At 36.9% G+C, this 19,211-nt stretch overlaps 1 protein-coding gene across 1 annotated transcript in view; it reads right to left on the reverse strand.

Annotated features, from left to right (window-relative positions):
* Positions 1–19,211, reverse strand: part of CNOT2 (CCR4-NOT transcription complex subunit 2) — an 87,749-nt gene that overhangs the window by 21,924 nt on the left and 46,614 nt on the right. Inside the window, exons 2-3 of the mRNA XM_063396474.1 lie at positions 13,326–13,448; positions 2,109–2,175 (exon numbers count right to left, since the gene is read on the reverse strand). Coding sequence (XP_063252544.1) covers positions 2,109–2,175; positions 13,326–13,436 — 178 coding nt within the window. The 5' untranslated portion in view covers positions 13,437–13,448. The remainder of the gene's footprint in view (positions 1–2,108; positions 2,176–13,325; positions 13,449–19,211) is intronic.

Consider the following 19,211-nt stretch of genomic DNA (forward strand, 5'->3'; position numbering starts at 1 on the left):
GAACTGCAATCTGTGTCCTACCCTACAATTTGCAAATCCAGGGCGTTTGCTATAAAACTCAAGTATGTAACACTCAGATTTATCTCTATACATTCCGATTAAGAGGTAGTGTGACTTGCTATAACAAGCACCCTAACATTTCATTAGAAGTTGATTACATCAAAGTCTTCACTGTAAATATTTTGGCAATTTGCTGCATCAGAATAACTCCAATGAGCATAAATATGTATTATAAATAATATTTCATGTTGATTAATAATTATATGGTATATTTAAAATAAAACGGTAAAGAAAAAATACAAACAGTTTCAAACTAGATACAGCACACCAAAAAACACAATTAGGATAGTCAATTTTGTGCAAGCATTTGTTTCAGCAAAGCCAGTTTTAGACTGATGGTTATTTCTTCTTACTGGCTTTCTTTAAACTAGATTTTTTATTGATAAGGGTTGCTACAGTGAAGTAGAACCATATTCCTGGCAAGGAGGGGCAGTGGAAATATTCCCTGAAAGAAGACAAAAAAAATCCCCAAACCCTTTTTTCTTACACTTTCCACTTCTCTAACTGAGACAAGATTTACATGGGCTATGTTGGAGGCAGACCAATGAAATGGCCAATCTCCCTTCTACTGGTTAAGTTACATGAATCCTATAACATGACATCTTGCTTAATAACTGACAGCTACCAATGATTAAAAGTGCACAGGCACTATCGGCTTTGTTTTTCCCAAAGAGTATTTTAATCATAACCATGACTTCAACAAAAAAGTCTCTTGCCCCTTTTTTTTCAAGGTCTGGTAGAAACTGTCACTTGATAATATTTACTTTCAAGGTTTTAGGCATATGTCTCCATGTTACAGAGCTTACATGCTAGGCACAGCAACCAACTGAATGAAAAAACAACCTGACAGAAAAGATGACCTTAAAAAATAAATAATTGTGACAAACAGAATGAATAAACTATTTCAGTATCTGTATACAGTAAAGTCTGAAAGGTTCGACAGTGCCAGAATCAGCACCTAAAAGACAAGAGCCAAACATGACTATCAGGCTGGCTACAAGCTGCTCATATAAATCTCAGTAGCATAATAAAATGGCAGTCTGTATTACAGGGTCACTCATCAACAGCCAGAGATAGGAAAAAAAATGTAAAAAAAAAATACTCCCACCAAAAACCAGACAAAAATCCCCCCAAAACTCCACTGTATTTTAAAAACCTTTTGAAGAAAGCCAAAAGAAGTTGAGAAAGCCATGCATTTGGCAAACAAAGAGTTTAGTTTGTCCAGATAAAAAAGTCCAGACTTTCTAAAGTACTCTGAAGACACTTTTTCTTGCAATCTGAGTCAGATGTACTCAGCAAGACAGCAGAAAACATTTAAAAGCATACAGTGACACAGGAGAGATGATATTCCCAACCACTTTTACTTTTGGAACTGTATCTAACTCAGATATTCTAAGTCACTGCCTGCGTGCACCTCTCAGTTCCCAGGAGGTTCATTTCTCAGGGCTGACCCTAAGTTAGGTGTCCTTAAATTAGTATCACACCATGACTGTTGCTCTGTAGCTCTTCTGTTGCAACGGTGTCCACATGAGTGGCCGACACTTGAAATCGTTAAGGTACCACAAAGAAAAAAACAGTGATGCAGAAAGTATTAATCTTCATGGCAAAGCTCTTTGCCAAGTGCAAGTTACCACTCATGTACACAAGATTCACTGTGCACCTGTAGAGCATGAAGTATCAGTTATATTTAAGGTATAATATCCTTCTATTCCTAACAGTTTTCTGAACTATGCTCTTTTTAGCGCAGCTTTCCTTCTTGGAGTTTTCCTTCAGAGAGCCTGTAGAATCACAGGAAATTTTTATAGTATGATTGTGGTTGGATAATTAGCAGTTTTAAAGTGATAATGACATTTTGCACACTGAACACTGCAAAAATGCATACTAAGCAAAGCAAAAATGTATCTTAAAATAATTGTATGTAAGGAGACACACTGTCATTTTTACAATCATCAGACAAAGCCCATCCGCATGTTCCAGAAAGTCCAACTGTAATATATTTAGCATACATTAATAATAATAAATACATTATTAATAAAAAGAATGCTTACTTTGTTGCCCGTATAAACTTGCCCCAAACTGAGACAGCTGACCTGATGTTGATGGTGATGCCAGCATCTAAAATGTAAGAAGAATAAGAGGTTATTAAAGACAAAGATATTGTGCTATCTTGCTCTGAAAGTTTACAACACTGTTACGCCAAGAAAACAAAACAACTGAAAACTCATTTAAAGTTATGAAAAATTTTAGAAACTCCCCAAAACATCTGCACACCTGTACTATATTACACATCAATAAAAATTTATGACTTTACCTGTATAAACACAGATTTTACTTGCAACACAGAGCACAGATGATCTAAAAGCTTTCAGACTTCTTACCCTTGCAGCTAGAAGACCCATCATTACAGAAAAAAGAAATACTCATTTACTTAAATCAGAGGTCTTTTTCCTCTGCAAAACATGCCTCATACAACTAGATCCTTTCCTGCTCAACAAATGAGTTTGGTATAATTATTTACGATATGAGTGGATAGGCAGCAGCAGATATGAGCTTCAGGTAAGACTCCAATGTTAAGATTTATAATATACTACCCTAAGAGCTGGCTTCATGCTTGAACACAGATATGAACAGGACCTACAAATGTCATAAGCATTATTTCCCACTCTACCATTCCCACTTTAGAGAAATCACATATTACCAAGTATTTCCATTTACCAACTTTCAGACAACACACCCTCTCTGTGACAAACTACAGAGACTCTTGGCTAGAGTAAGAACTAAAACAAACAACAACAAAAACCAACAAAAAAACCCCAAACACAAAAAACCCCATCATCACCCTCTATGAAGAAAGATGGAGATCTGGGTTTGCATACCCCAGAAAGAAGGCAACTAATGTAGGCATATGACACCAGTTTTCTAGCCATTGTTCTGAGAGGAAAAGAATAAACTGTTCTCCATGCTTCTGAAGAAATGTAAAGTATTAATAAATTTGAGAAACAGGACATATAATCTAAACACTTGGAGAAAAAGCCCTTTGCAGTCTTAAGGTAAGTAAATATTGGAACATCCATCACTGTACACTTTTTGTTGATTAGCTGTTTACTAACACTAGGTATAGCTGATTGTCCCCCCAGAGCAAGAAGGATTATTAGTTGACCTAATCCCTCCATCCACAACAACGTGCTACTTCTACTTAGCAACACATGGGCAAATAGATGCTCGTTTAGTGAATTAGTCTGGACTTGGACTGATTTTAGGATGGCTTCAAAGAAAGGAATGTCTGGATTCTTAGACATAAGGCAATTCCAAGGGTTTTCAATGTGAGAGTAAAGAATTCAAATCAAAATAACTTTACTGTGATAAACTGCAAATTGCTGTGTTGATATCATCTAGGGAGATGTAAAATTCAAACGAACCTTACAAACCGAATCTGCTAGTTTTCTATACTGGGGCCAAATCCAGACAGTAGAAATGAGAAAGAATACAGGGTAATGTATGCAGGGTAAGTCAGTAAGTATCAAAAAGTAGCATTCGTATCTGTAAGTCACAAAATGTTTATGATTTTTTTGAATATATGCAGAAGATATGAATAAAGAAATTACAGCAGGCAATTACTGTAGACCACCAGAAAATATATCAGAACCTAACTCAGCATATATTTTACTCACATATATTAAGAACAAAGTGCAGGTATTTGACAGTAAGCAACTCCAGGAACAAACATCCACACTAGCATACAAAGAGAATTGAAATAGCAAGACAAGATCATCTTTCTTAGTGAAGAACTCACTGTGAACAAAACCCCACTTTAAATAACACCCAGTATTCATATAACCAGGTTCACAGGCCACATCTGCATCAGCAAGTGATGCAGCCAGAGGGAAGAACATTTGTAATAAGAAAAGTTGGTTCTAGGAGCCTACCAGCTCCTGTATGAATTCCTAACTAAAACACTTGATGTCATGGACTAGATGCCCATTAGTGAGTGGTACATATCTGGTGCAGTGCTAGAGCATCTCTTCCAACCTGTGTTCATTCAGAAGGATTAAAATTCACTCACACCAATAACTACTCTGCAACACGAACCAAGGCATGCGGAAATGGGGACACTTGGGAGGCAAGATTTCAAAAGCACACTTCCCCCCTGCCCCAACCTAAGAAATTGATGCTCATTAAACACTGAGAAAACAAGCTGACACAGTAGCTTTTAAGAAAGGAAATACAAAGTAAAATGGTGAGGTTAAAAAAACATTCAGGTTTGACAAGTAGTAAAACCCTAGAACATGCTGCAAGGTGAGAAAAATTGCAATTCTATTGGGGAAAAATGAGAGGCATAAAGTTATAAGACACCTCCTGAGACAACGATATAGGCACACAAGTTCAAAAATAAAAGTCAACACACCAGACACTGCACTAGAAACATTCATCAAAAAAGTACTAACACCTTTGGGAAAGGTAAGTGAAACAGTTAAGCCAAAAAAGAATATCCCACAAGAACAGCTGCTAAGGGAACTAAAATACTGCTGTGATGGCACATGATGTAATAATGAGAAGATGGCACAGATCTCAGCATAAAATCCTTTATTTATAACACTAATTTGGAGTAAAAAATATCCCATAATTAGAAAACCCCTAAGAGGCAATAGATTACTTTAAAGAGAGAAAAAATAATCCCACCTCATGTACAATTGAGTATTACTTGATTTTTTAAATTCAGTTAAAAGCAGTAGCAAATAATATTTATTGGACACTGCTTATTAGGAAGAGGATTTTCTTTTGAAACATTGCAAAGTAGGTCACATCTATTGTGCCACTTACTTTTACATGAAAAGTTAATTGCAAAATGACTAGGGAAACTTTTATAGAAAACCATAATAAAGGCCAAGCGTTAAATTCAGTAAGTCTGATAATTTAATGTCATAACATACTTAGAACATCAAAGATAACAAACCTCAAAAAAAGTCAATAAAAAAATCCTGTGGATTTGTTCTGGGCAGATTTAAATGCAGAATTTCTCAAATCTTATGGACCAGGAATACACTGTATGGGTATCTCACTTATTCCATCTCTACTTTATTAAATACGCTTTTCTGTCATACCTAAGTAAAGAACAGTTTAAAATTGTCTTTTATTATTATTATTTCCACACTATTTGGATCAACAACAAAAATTAAATTCAGCAAAACCTTAACCTGTATTACACCTTGACTTGCATTTGAAGCCTCTGAGACACGATTATAGTCTACTCAAACTTGGTCTAGCAAAGATAATGAAGATTCAGGATGAATGGTATTAGTAATACTAAAAACATTTCTTCCGGCATTTTGCAGTCATTACTTCATCTGACTGGGCTACCTGCTACATGACACAGAAAATATAACAATTCTCCAAGAGCGTACTTGCATGTGTGACTGGAAGTCACTTGAATTTCTCTTTGTCTACAACAGCCAAAAGTCATAACCTTAATCAAAACCAAAGCAAACCAAGCCCTAAGGTGACTAAAGCCTCTTCCAGTTGTTAAGACCTATTAAGCTTTATCTAATTATGTTAAAATCTTAGGGAAAAATGCTCAGAATTATAGTTGTAACAACCTAAATCAATTTGCTAGTAGTTAACAGCCACAAAACCCAGCATGGGACTTCTGCTTCTCTTCCAAAGTTGTATCACTGAACTTGACAGATTTTTTTTTCAATTAGCTTTTCCTGTGTTGTATTAGGAGACAGAGGAGGCCTAAGACTTGCCTCTCCCATGGGACAGGGCGACTAGTGAGCAAAAAAGACCCTGTGTAACATGAAGGCTTCAGTTTATTTTGCCAATATACAGGAAAGAGCAACACTCAGTACTGGCAGGGTGAAAGACTGAGCTCATGACACTCAACTCAAGACACGGACATCATTTTACTCACGAGTCTCAAATACTGACAGCACAATTTTGATCGTGGAAGATTATGCATCTAAACTCAAACTAAATGATGATCCAAACAGATGGCCCAATTTTTTCTGGACTGGTCCACACCAAGAATCAATCAGCTGCAAGGGGCTATCAGACAATTTCCTAATCCTAGTGCTGAGAGATTTTATTGTAACTGCTTTCATTACTCTTGATCAGTTTACTGCAGAATGTTCATTTGAAGATGCCAACAAATCTCAAATAAAAAAGCACTATGAAATGCTTAAACCTCTCAGAACTGTGAAGAAAACACTGCACTTTGCAGCCCTCTCAGAAGAGTGGAGATCATAGCCTTCCCAAAAGCAGAGGGAGGTAGCTCCAGCGGCAGTGCTGGCCCAGCAGGTTCCTGCCCCCGGTGCACTGCAGCATCCTGCCTCTTCCAAGCAAAGCCCCACCCAGCACGGGGACAGCTGCCCGCCACCAGCGCTGCACAGCAGCACACGGCAGTATTCTGTGAAGGCTGCTGCATTACGTACTTACAGCCCAAAGCTACTTTCTTAAACATGAGGCAAGCCGTAGCTAAAACATATTGATTTAGGACTACAAAGTCAACTCCTAGAAGCAAAATGTGTTAGAATAAGCAAGTTTGTGAGTAATATCTGGCCTGATAAATGATGGGTTTCTCACAGATGCAAACATCAGCATCATTTTGTATTTACACTGGTTTATTTTCTGGTATCTGCCATCTGTGCTGCACTATTTAATAACAACATATGACCCACAGCCTCAAAAGAAGAAAGTGCTATAGTGACATAAAAAACTGTAGTAGAACAAGTCAACAAATAACAGATAAAAATTACATATTTTTCTAGACTTTGACAGTCTTTTAGTAGTGCTATTAGTCTACCTCTTTACACCACCTTTTAATACAGCACTCACAAAATTCCCATGTTACAAAAAAGTATTTCCAAATCTCAGTATCATAAATCAGTGAAAACCTTGTATACACATAGAAACACAGGGTATTATCTGCCAGTAAAAATTATTACTGATGTAAATAATTTGTGAAATATAAACCCAAATGCAATACGGTAAAATAAATGAAACTTTATTCAGTCTTTCATATTTCATAATTTCTGGTTTGTTGTGACCTTCTGCTGCCTCCAGCAGCACTTGGAGAGCATAAGGAGATAGGACCACACTGCTGATGGCAGCAATATCCCAGGATCTCATAGACAAGATGTTGCTTTTGAATGACAATGATATTATTACTGTGAGGTTAACGTGGCTACCCAAGTAAAAACAAATTCTGCTGTGTAGAGACATTGTTTGATAGTACAGTTTATCAATGAGCCAAATGACTACTGAAAGCTCATTGAAAGATGCTATTAAAAATGCCAAAGCAATCAAGAACTAGGACAACAAAGCAAATATTTCATATCAACTAAATAATCAGTTGCATACCAAAAAAACCCAAAAACCAAACAAAATGCCCAACAGTGTGTTTATAATCACCAATATTACAAAACAGCATGTCCAATGAACTGAGTTACTGCGTAATTCCCCTTCTAGAAAACGCACACAACTTTATGCATGGAATTAATCTAGTTAAAGGCACCACTTCAAAAGCTAGAGCTGAAATATAAAAATTTTTATACATTGTGAAGCGGAGATGCAGTAAAATAAAGCTTCTAGATGAAGTGAAGATTAAGCAAAGAAAAGCACAGAACACCTACCATAGTCATTCAATTATTCTATAAAAAGCCTAAATACAAACACAATCATAGTGAAAATTATACTAGCCATCAACAATAAAATTAATTTCATTGTGACATAATTCTAAATGGTAAAAGGAGTGAACTAAGTTACATTCAGATATATATGTTTTCACATACATACTTGCTTACTGTGTGAAATAATATAAAAACACTTTTGTCTCTAAACAAAATCAGTTTGATGAATCCATTCAGGTGCAAACTTATAGGTGACACAGTAAAGGGCGCATTTTGTATTTGAAACTTTTTGTTCTTTCAGCATACTGAGAGATATTTTCATTCCTATGAAAATGCACACTACAGGCAGAATGATGATAAGCTCTGAAAGGGAACTGCATTAAAACACAGTTTCTTCAATTGTTACTAATCTCATTCCCTGCAAGTCCTTCCAACTATTTTGTCACTTTTGCAACTATCAATGGAATTGCACTTTTCATACATTTAAAGTTTGTTTGTTTGTTTCCATTAGGGTTTTGTTGGGGGTTTTGTTGGGGTGGGTGGTTTTTTTTGGTGTTTTGTTTTTTGGTGTGTTTTTTTTGGGGTTTTTTTTTTTGTTTGTTTGTTTGTTTGTTTTTGTTTTGGGGTTTTTTTTGTTTTTGTTGGGTTTTTTGTGGGTTTTTTTGTTTGTTTGTTTTGGGGTTTTTTTGTGGGTATTTTTTTGTTTTGTTTTGTGTTTTGTTTTTTGTTTTTTTCTTTTGTTGGTTGGTTGGGTTTTTTTAAAAAAACTCTTATTGTGTACTCAGTAATACATGCAAGCAATGTTTAATCACTCTTCTGGAAGGTGAAAAGTAACTCTATTGCCTTGTAACTCACACTTCAAAGAGTGAAGCCCAAGTCATGTGTTTCACAAACCAAGCAGGGCAAACCAGCTCACTATTCAGTCAAATCTACAAGAATGTTTATGTGCAAATTAATGCATATGAAAACATTCACTTGCCATTTATAATTAAGACATTAATTTATTTATTTCTCAAAATAAACTTTAGGTTTTTTTCTCACTCCACAAATGGATCAAAACTATTCAGACAATTAGAAGTTAGGTTAATGTACAGTATCTCTATCCTGCCAACCAGCATTAGTGTGAATGCTACAACTGCTCCTGACACAAGGAAGTTTCGCGGGAATTCTTAAATACAACTCCATATGAAGCACCTAAAGTAAAATTATGACTAAAGCAAGGAAGATACCTTGGGAAACACGATACCATAGGTTTCCTCAGAATCCTGGCGTAATAGCATTGTGAAGTCAGCAATTCATCTGGATTCATGAGGTTCAGTGGCCTTAAAGTCAAAGTTGTCTCCAAAAAACTGTCTAAACTCTTAAATACTTAGTTTCCAAAACTTAGCAACCACAATGGTAAGCTAAACCTTCAGGGTTTTCCCTCTTGTAAAAGTACCATCTCCTTGCAAGGCCAAGTACTTCAAAACACAGTAAAAGTAAAGGTTCTGAAAATCAGTTTCATGGAATCACACTAAAAGGCCTTTGACCAGGCTTTGTTGTATCAGCACCACTGACATCTGCCTTCATGCAACTGTCTCATGGCACAGGAACTCTTGAATTTCATCCATCACAGACATGCTTCAGCTCAGGATGGAAGAAATCTCTGGAAAGAAGGTTCCTAGAATCAGCAACCCATTTTTCTGTACTCAGTATCCAAATCTGAGGACTTCCTAGTGCTAGGGACCTAGATAAACAATTGCAATGAGATAAATCTAATCTTCAAGCTGGATCTCACCTGCCACAATTAAAAGTACAATCCATAAGTATTACTATTACCTTACTGCAAGCATTTTACTATCTGTTGAGCAACCAGAAAAGAGACGGAACAGCAAAAGATTGTGCCAAGATTTGAAAAAAATGTTAATTGAAAAAGTCTCCTAACTTTTCTGACTGGGTAGATCTTCATTAAAATGCATGTGTGCCTACTGTCAGATTTATGACTACAGTTCAGAGCAACAGAAGATGCCCTGATCTTATACTCTCATGTACACATTTTCAGTGGATTGGGCTAGATTGATCAAACCTTGTGAAGCCCTTCCCATTCCCATGAGAAATCAAAGAAGTTCAGACTGGATCAGTTCAATCTTTTCTAAAAGCTCGTCTACATTTTTGTTTTGTTTGTTTAACAACTGTAGTTTCAAAAGTACATGAGGGCCTTGAGTTACCAACTTCTACCACTGTCACTATATCCAAATAAAAATACATGTATCCATGTCCTGAAAATTATTTTGCAGAGTGCACAGACAGCTCAATTAAGCTGGTGAAATTAACCACAAGAAAGCCCTGAAATTGTTTTGTGGGCACTCAGCGCATCATCTTATCAATTTATATTACAAGGATCCCACTTCTTGCCAGCAAAAAGTTAAAACTATTTTCTTAATCTGTTCTGTGTTCTGAAAGTGCTATAAAACACCTAATTTCTTTGCCAAAGGATTACTGACCTGGTTATAATGCACTGACCAAATGCAGAAAAATTCACAAAGCATTCATGCATATACTCTGCTCCTCTTCCCTACTTAGTTCAGCAAGCACATGATTATTCAAGTCAAAGCAACTTATTTAGTAAAAAAAGAAGCATAAAATGGCTTGAGCAAGATGTAATCTCATCTAAGGAATCGTAACTGTGAGCCTAAAATAACTTACCCAATCAGTATCCATATGATCTTGGAAGCACTTGTGCATGTGAGTAACATGCAACTTTTCTATTTCAATTATCATATTAATCCTGTTTATCTACAGCTGCTTTCTCTAGTGAAAAAACAAGTAATTTAAAAGAAAACTTTTAGCTCTTAGCTACACTGAGGCTGAAATAAAAGTAAGACATCCAAAATTATTTGCTGCTAGTTCTTTGCCCATGTCAAAAGCCTTTAAGACAGAAATTTAAGACAGGATTTGGCTTGACTTTACTGTAAAAATAAAGTGAAAAGTAAGTTTTGAAGTGTATACAAGTATGCTTGCAGTAATAGCCTTTACTACAAATATTAGGTACATTCCCTATGTACCTCAGCTTGGAGTACACACACACACGAGCAACAGTTGCTTGCAAAGTAGTAACTTTCAAGATCAGAATCAGTGAAACTTCAACAAAATGAAAACCAGAAACACCTACCTAAAGCCAGTATAAGGGTAAATACTAAACAGGCTTTAGCCTTTTCTGAAAAACAGTATTTAAGGAGGCCATTCACAAAGGCTTCCACCAAAACCATTCTACTTCAGTGTGAAGAACTCTAGAAGATATATGAAGCATAAATTAAGGACTCTGCATTCATATGTACATATCATACACAGGAGAGAAAAATATTAACATTTCTGTAATTTTTTTTTTACAGGTCAGTAGCAGAAGCCTGCAACATTAATTTTATCTGCTTTCAGTAAAGTTATAAATGAAGCTGAAAATGAAAAAGGAGGAATAATTTCAATTGCAAAAAGACCTGCATCTTTAATATAAGAGTAATTTGCTTCTTTCCCCAATATTTCTTCTACCTTTATTTTATTCCCATAGTAGATGTGAAGACAGAAAGATTTAAAGTGCTTCAAGATCTAGAATGCTGAAATATTCCCCCTAGGTGTTCATAAACTGGATCTAGGTTTTGAACATGAGTCTTTATTAGCTTACTTGGAAAAACTTCTGAGCAATTTAATTTTAGCCTGTCAATACTGTTATCTAAACAACAGAGTCAATATATTTATTCTACTTTCATATACAACATTTTCAGCTGAATTCTAGTTGAAAGACTATTTGAAAACATGGTTATTTTCAAAAGGAAAAGGTTTACAAAGCTGTGAAAGTACTTGGAAACTAAGAATGTAACTATCATTCCAACCCTCCTTATCTACTGTTAGCCAAACAAAACAGCAAATAGAACATGTAATACACAATATACATTTAGCTATACATGAGTGATCAATAGCGTACAGTCAATATTAAAACCGTAAATTTATTTTGATAAATTTATAAAAAAATTAGGATGGCATATAACAGTTTAAAATTTCATAAGCACAAATTCAGAAAGACATAATGGTCAATTAGTGAAACTACAGGAGCTTGGAGAATCTTAAAAAAATTTTGGAAATAAAATTTTAAAAAGCTTTTGCAAATCCACTCTTCCATTTCTTGTCGAAATGACATCATTCTTCTGCCAACTACAGCAGGCTTCTATGCCCCATTTTGGCCACTTCTCTCACAAGCTTTCAAGATTTCTCATTTGTCATTCCTGGTGTCTGGAACACCCACCTTCCTTCTCTTGAAGTGCCATTCTAAGATCCACTTCTGCAACTCTGCCTACAGAAAAAGTAGGCAACTGAAACTCTCGTTCACTGTGTCACCCATGTGCCAAGCCATCAGTTTTCACTGCGTACACTGTGCAGCACAGCATTTATCTCACTTTACCTTTCTTACTACACCATAATGATTTTTCCCTCAGTACACCAAATCTAAAAGTGAGGATTTAATGTACAGGAATCACTTTGGTGAAATATTGTCTACTGTTTTTCAGAGTGCTAGCTGCAGCTCTCAGTGACCACAGAAAGGATGTATATTCAACATCGTAAATATTCCATTGTACCTATGTGCATCTGGAGTAGATGTATACAAGTAATCAACAAAAAGAGAAAAGAGCAGCCCATTTAGTTTTGTGTACTACCTTTTAATCCTTTGCTGGGTCACCTGAAATTTCTTATCAATTTATGAAACTGAATTGGAGAGCTGCATTTAGGCTTTTTTGTTTGTTTCACTTTGTCTGAAAAGGCCTTCTACTCGCTAAACCTATTTCCATCTCTGAGAATCTAAACTGAAATTCAGCTAAGAGTCTGTAGGAAATGCTTATGTTGATACAGGTCAAGGTCTATCAAGACTACATTCACAACTGTTATTAACTGTATTTCCAGACAGTCTTGGAGACAGACTTGAAGCATTTGCACCTTCTAAAAAATTTGAATGAAATTTTTTTTTTTAAGAGCATGTAGCCTACACATATTAAAATGCAAGCCTGCCGTGAGATGATATTACTGACCTGCAGGTAACAAACTTCAAGACATGCTTTCAAGGCGTCCATGTATTTCTCCATGCCACTCCATATAAAAGTGAAACACTTTACTGCTTAATACATTCATCTTTGGTAATAAGCAGCAGAGTTTCAGTACTGTCAATGCAGTTCTAATATACAATTTGTCATTACTGAGGGGAAAATACTAGAAATTACTAGTTTTGTAACTTTGTGGCATTCCAAATAGGAGAAATACCTAACTTAGAATACTTCAGCAAACAAACTGCACAAAGCATTTTCAGAAACTAAAAATGGCTGAAGATGTAAAATGCAAAACCACAGCAGAAAACCTGTAGACACTGCATGGAATCGCAAGATACAGTCAATAACTCAATTTAAATTACAAATGCAATGCTTCAAGATGAACAAAAAAACCCCACTCACAAGCATATGGCTGAAGTCTACATGAACAAATTCACTGAAATTAAAACACTTACTACAGGAAACAGCCATGTACAGCTGAAAGCTAAATGAAGCCCCTCCTCACATATGTTTTTTATACTTGAAGTTATCTCAGTACTGTAGGGAGGAAAAATAAGCTTATTCAACTTACATCCTTTTCTGACCGATGTGGGAACATCGATGATTGGCTGTAGTACATGTTCTCATCATGGTAGTCACCATCAACCCCCTCTACAAACTTCTTCCTTGAAGCACCAAACATGCTGTTTGTCACCTAAATAAGAAGAAAATTTATTATATATCATGTATGATTTGGTTTGCTATAGACTTGGTATATATTTTAAATATGTATATGGAAGGATTGTTTAAAAACCCATTTCTAAATATCTGAGAACTCCTCTTAAAAATACTTTCTGAATATTGTCAGTGTAATGGTTTTTTCAAGAGGGATTTTCATGGGACAAATCCATATTCCAGGAACAACTGAGGAAAGGAAAGGGGACATGATTCCAATTTATGGAAGATTGTTGTTATGTTTATTTTTTGAGTTCCATGACCTTACACACAAGCTTATTTAAAACTACAACATGTCAGAAAATAAAAGAGCAACCTTCCCTAGTTTTCCTCTCCTCAGGTAAACGTTTTTAGCCTCAAAGGAAATAACTAAGAATATTCTTTAGAGCTCAGCCACATTAAAAGAAATAAAAATAAATAAACAAAAATAAAAGAGAGAAGAAAAAAAATAATCTGTGAAATCATCCATGTCTCATCACCAGAACTTGGAAAATTAGCTTTCCACTTGACCCCACTCAGATCCATGATTAAATAAGAGAAGGTTGAGCTTAACCACACTCAATAACTTCATCACAGACTGGCAAAGTTCCTGCAGACAGCCCATAAACCCCCACTAGATTTTATTTTACCCTTACTCCCAGTAGCACACATGCACACAGAGCTGCTAAGTCAGGAAATGGAAACCAGAGAAACAGCAGCCACACAGCTGGTCACAGAACCCTAATTCATTAGAAAATTTAATCCTGCAGCAAGGTCATGCAACGTCACTAAAGCATCCACTGCACACAGTGCGTCCTTCTATACCTGACTCTCATTTGATCACCTGACTATGAAGCTACATCCCAGCACAGTGTGGATAACCAAACCCTGTTTTAACCAAACAGGTTAATGTTCAAACCAGTGAGGCAGCACACGCAGGTCAGCACAGAGCAACTTGCCCAGTTTCTTGTACCATATGGGGAGACTGGAGAGAGTGCAATCAACAGGGTGATAATCAACCCAGAGCTACTGCCCTATGTAACTATCTTCACAAGGATCTTTATCATCTTGAAAGGTAAGAAAGTTAAGGCACAGTTAGCTTATGAAATGCTCTGAACCTTAAGATTTACTATCTTCAAGACAGCATTAAATAAACTTTAAAAACATAGGATTTAAAACTTTTTTTTTAAGAGTCAGTTTGCACTACCTTAGGCTCATGCTTGAAACTGAAATTTCAAAATATTTATTTTGGTTGGCTTCAAGAAGAGTTGCTTTCAGCCAGAAATCCTCTTGACAGAAATCCCCACTGACACAAAATTACTGTGATATTCCTCACAGTGTGGCTTGTTCAAATTTCACCTTTACTGACAAAGATTTCCAAGCAGTGTTCAAATAACATGGCTATTCCTAGACTGGTAACAATTAAACCCCATGATTTCAAAGTCATTGTACTTTTGATTAAACAGTAGCCAACACCTAGGATGCATTTAATGTAGCAATACTCCACGGAATGATCTCAAAACATTTGGCTAAACGAAAGTCTATTGCACTGCTCCTACGAGAGGATTTCAGACATTCAGACTACCGATATTCCAGAACAAATTTAAAATCTGTTACAAATATGTGAAGGATGGCACGTAAAGGTACTGCATACCTTCCCCAGATCAAAGTTGTCTTTTATGTTTTTTACAAAATATGTGTAAATGTGAGGTCCCCTAGTGCTAGAATGCAATCAGCTGACTTTCACACTCAGAGTGAAGCTTTCATTACACTGTAAGCATATCCCACTGTGTTAATCCCCTTACAATGCAATTATCACCTACCAGATGGGATGGAGCATTTAACAGGCTAAGGGGATTATCTTGTCCTTTGCTCTGCCTGAGTAAAGTGCAGAGAGATGTGCAGTTGCCTTTAACTGCAGTAAAAAGGACAGTGAAATGCTTTGGTGAAGCTATCCTCAGCAATGAAGAAAAGCTGGAGTCTCACCCAACTACTGCTCTTGAGAACAGAAAAACAACTTCTCACAAGTTCCAAAGAATTCTTTGGTGCTCCTTTAAGAATACCTGGGACAAGAAAAGGATTATTTTTTGCCCCATAACCTTCTCTTGTGTACATTATCAGAATTAACAAGGGAACTGTGATAGAAAGCAAGTCACTGATGCACACGTGGTACTGTACTAATGTAATAAGCAATCCTGAGCTGCATTACAGGAGCTATATAAGGGGTAAAAACTATTCTGTCTTTGACCCTGCAGATTTTGATCTTATTTCTGCAAAGGTTTACATGTGGCTGGCTACATATGTACCACAAAGACTTCTGAGTCAGCAGGTCAGAGCTCTCAAAATGTATGTCTATAGCTGCTGCAAAAAAGTTAGTATGTCCAAATACAGTCTTTCTATTGAAAAGTTGAAAGATATTTTAAATTCTCCACTAAATTCAAACTTTCTGAAAAATTATTTTCTATACTGATAATCATATATGACAGTGGCCCAAAAAACTAATTGAGACTTCCCTGAAGATTGATGAAGTACAATGATATTAATATGGAGTCAGACAAGAGCATGGTTATAAAGAAAGAAATGAAGGAAACTTTTAATAATTAGATAGATATTGATATTTTTATTTGAAATCTATTATTTCTACATGACACCTAACAGAACTGTGCTGATGAACTCCAGAGAACAGAGCAGGCTGCAGCTGTAGGGGAAGAGGTGAAGGCTGAGGAGCCTGTAGTGCTCCTGTCTGCTACCCAGCTGCATCACTGCACCCAACTACCCTGAAGACCTCTGAAGACTTTTTGCAGAGACTGACACGTCCTCCCAACAGCATTTTTGTACAAGATTTTGTGTTGTTCAACACTGCCAAGTGAACCAGTCGCATGTAATGTTAAAGCTGTCCAAACTCCCATTGAGGGAAGTGGTATAGGCACTGGAGGGCATTCTGGCAACTGCCTGCATCCTTAACAGGATTCCACTCCACTAGAAAGAGCTGTCACCTGTTCTTAGGGTGAACCACAGCACAGATGACAACACAGAAATGTGGTGGTACAATTCACACCACTATCCAGCCCTTTTCACAAAACTAACAGCACAATAACATGAGGCAAGCTGCTAAAAACCAGTAACAGAAAGAGCAGGAACTGGGATTAGAGACTTAAAACTGCAGCTGCTGTAGCCAGGTTGCTTTGTGCTCATTCTGAGGCTACAACCAGCAGTCAACTTACCTACTTCCCAATAGTCATTGGTGACAGTTAAAAGGCTGGCAGATTTCTGAATCAGAGCACTTATCCCCATGCAGACACTTATATTATAGTGGGTTTATGCAATGACAGTGTCATACTGTTGCCAGGTTAGCAGCAGGCATCTTCTGATACATGGTAACTTCTTCCAGTATTCACTAACACACTCATTAGTCACTCATGCTACAAGCATATGCACAGATATTGGAAAAATACTGTTGTGGTACTCTTTGTATGAAGGTGTGAGAAGAACTGGGTCTGTGCCAAATGCAGGCAGATCTGCAGATGGAACTTATTGCTTATTTCCTAGGCAGAAGTTTCCTAGAAGAAGCTATTGCAGCTCCCTTTTCACAGACTGACAGATAAGTGCCCAATCAGCTATGAAAGTAAATACAGCAAAGTTCATGAAGCCCTTACAAACAGATTTTAATCCCTTTGGGAAGAAACAGTAACCTGAGGTTTTAGACCTTCAGATACAGGGTATAGACTGGTGAGGTGAAGAAAGGTAGAAATCAGCTCTTGTATTTAAGTTCCTCTTATACATATATACATACACACACACACACACACACAGACATGCCAACATAATCTCACAGAAGTGGTATGCCAAATGCATGGCAATTTTATTACGCAAAGAATTCTTGTCTCTCAGACTAATGTCATGCAGATCCCTCTCCTAATCCTCTAATTACTCTTCCTTTTCTACTGTGGGAACTCAGTTCTCTGTTGCACAAGACATATTGGCAATGTAACCATTCATTAAAAATGTAAAAACGGTGCACTTAGGTCAATCCATTCTTTAGCGTAATGTTGCAAAAGTACTTACAACTCCCACTGGTAGTCCCATGCAAAATATTATTAGAAAATATTCATGGTGACAGAGAAAAGAAAGGGAATGTTAGGGTGGATTTAAGAGAACTCACCAGACACATGGCCACAAGCCACATCCATTTCTGATCAAACGAACACACGTGATTCTTTCAAAGCATGAGCTGCACTTGGGTCAGGGCAACCCTTGGTATCAACACAGGCTGGGGATGAACAGAGCAGCCCTGCCAAGAAGGACTTGGGTGTGCTGATGAACGAGAGGCTGGACGCGTGCCACCAGCGAGCACTCAAAGACCGAACGCCAGTTGGATCTTGGCTATTCAAAGCAGTGTGGCAAGCAGGGCAAGGGAGGGGGTTCTGCCCCTCTGCTCTGCTCTGGTGAGACCCCACCTGCAGGGCTGCACCCAGCTTTGGGGTTCCCAGCACACCGCCCTAATGGAATGAATCCACAGAAGGATACACCAAGATAATCACAGGAATGCAGCACCTCTCCTATGAGGAACAGCTGAGAGAAATGGGATTATTCAGCCTGGAAAAGAGACAGTTTGGGGGTATTTTAATTGTGGCCTCCTAGTACCTGAAGGGAGCCTAAAAAAAAATACGGATCATGTAGTGACAGGACAACAGGGAACGGCTTTAAATTGATAGCGAATACGTTTAGATTAATGTTAGGAAGAAATCCCTTATGTGAGGATAATGAGGCACTGGCATAGGCTGCCCAGAGAAGTTGTAGATGCCCCATCCCCAGAGTTTTCAGGCTGGATGGGGCTGTGAACCTGGTCTAGTGGAAAGTATCTCTGCCATGGCAGGGGTCTGGAAATAGATAATCTTTAAGGCCCCTTCCAGTCTAGGCCATTCTATGATTCTATGTTGAAAACTCACAACTTCAGGCTAATGTTCATCAAGCAAAATGCAGTTAGAAACCTGGTAAGACCTTTAAATTCTTTGGTGGAACATTTCCTAACAACCACTACAGAAGAACTAGAAGCACTGCACAAATGTTACGAACTTGAAAGATCTAACATACAGTTTGCTGTGGTCACTGACCCTTCTCCTTCAGCTGAGAATATAACCCCAAACAACAACCAACACTTATTTAAAAAAAAGATTTAAAGAGAAGTATTTTTAATTGTGATGAACACTGCATATATTATGCAGTATAGCATAATTCACCAAACAAAAATGTCTCACCAGTAACTGAAAATATCTTATTAAATCTGAATTTGTATGGAAAAACGATTAAGTTTTGTCTTAAGCTGCAAGAAAATCTTCAAAATTAACTTATAAAGTGGTTCTATGATTGTATATCAATGTTAGCTTAACAGCCTGAAGCAAATTATACTATTAAAAAATGAAAACTATATTTTTTGTTTTGCCATATTACTATAGGCAGTGCCCAAGGACAGCCCACTCACACCATTAACACAGCCAAATCTAAGATGATATTATAAAATCTCACAGGAGAATGAATACTTTTAATTTTCCATAGAGTAGAAAAACCAACACAGAATTACAACTCATTAAACTCATTGTCTTCATGAGAGATTAAAACTATGCACAGTAATACAAGTTAAAAAAAAAAAGAAACCATTTTAGGAATTCTAGCAATATCTTCCCGTTCCTGCCTCTCCAGTGATTACAGTGTCTGTCAACAGGCACGCTACCATTACATGGAAGCAATTGAAAGTTGGAATCTC

Source organism: Prinia subflava, chromosome 4, assembly GCF_021018805.1.
Source record: "Prinia subflava isolate CZ2003 ecotype Zambia chromosome 4, Cam_Psub_1.2, whole genome shotgun sequence".
NCBI lineage: Eukaryota > Metazoa > Chordata > Aves > Passeriformes > Cisticolidae > Prinia > Prinia subflava.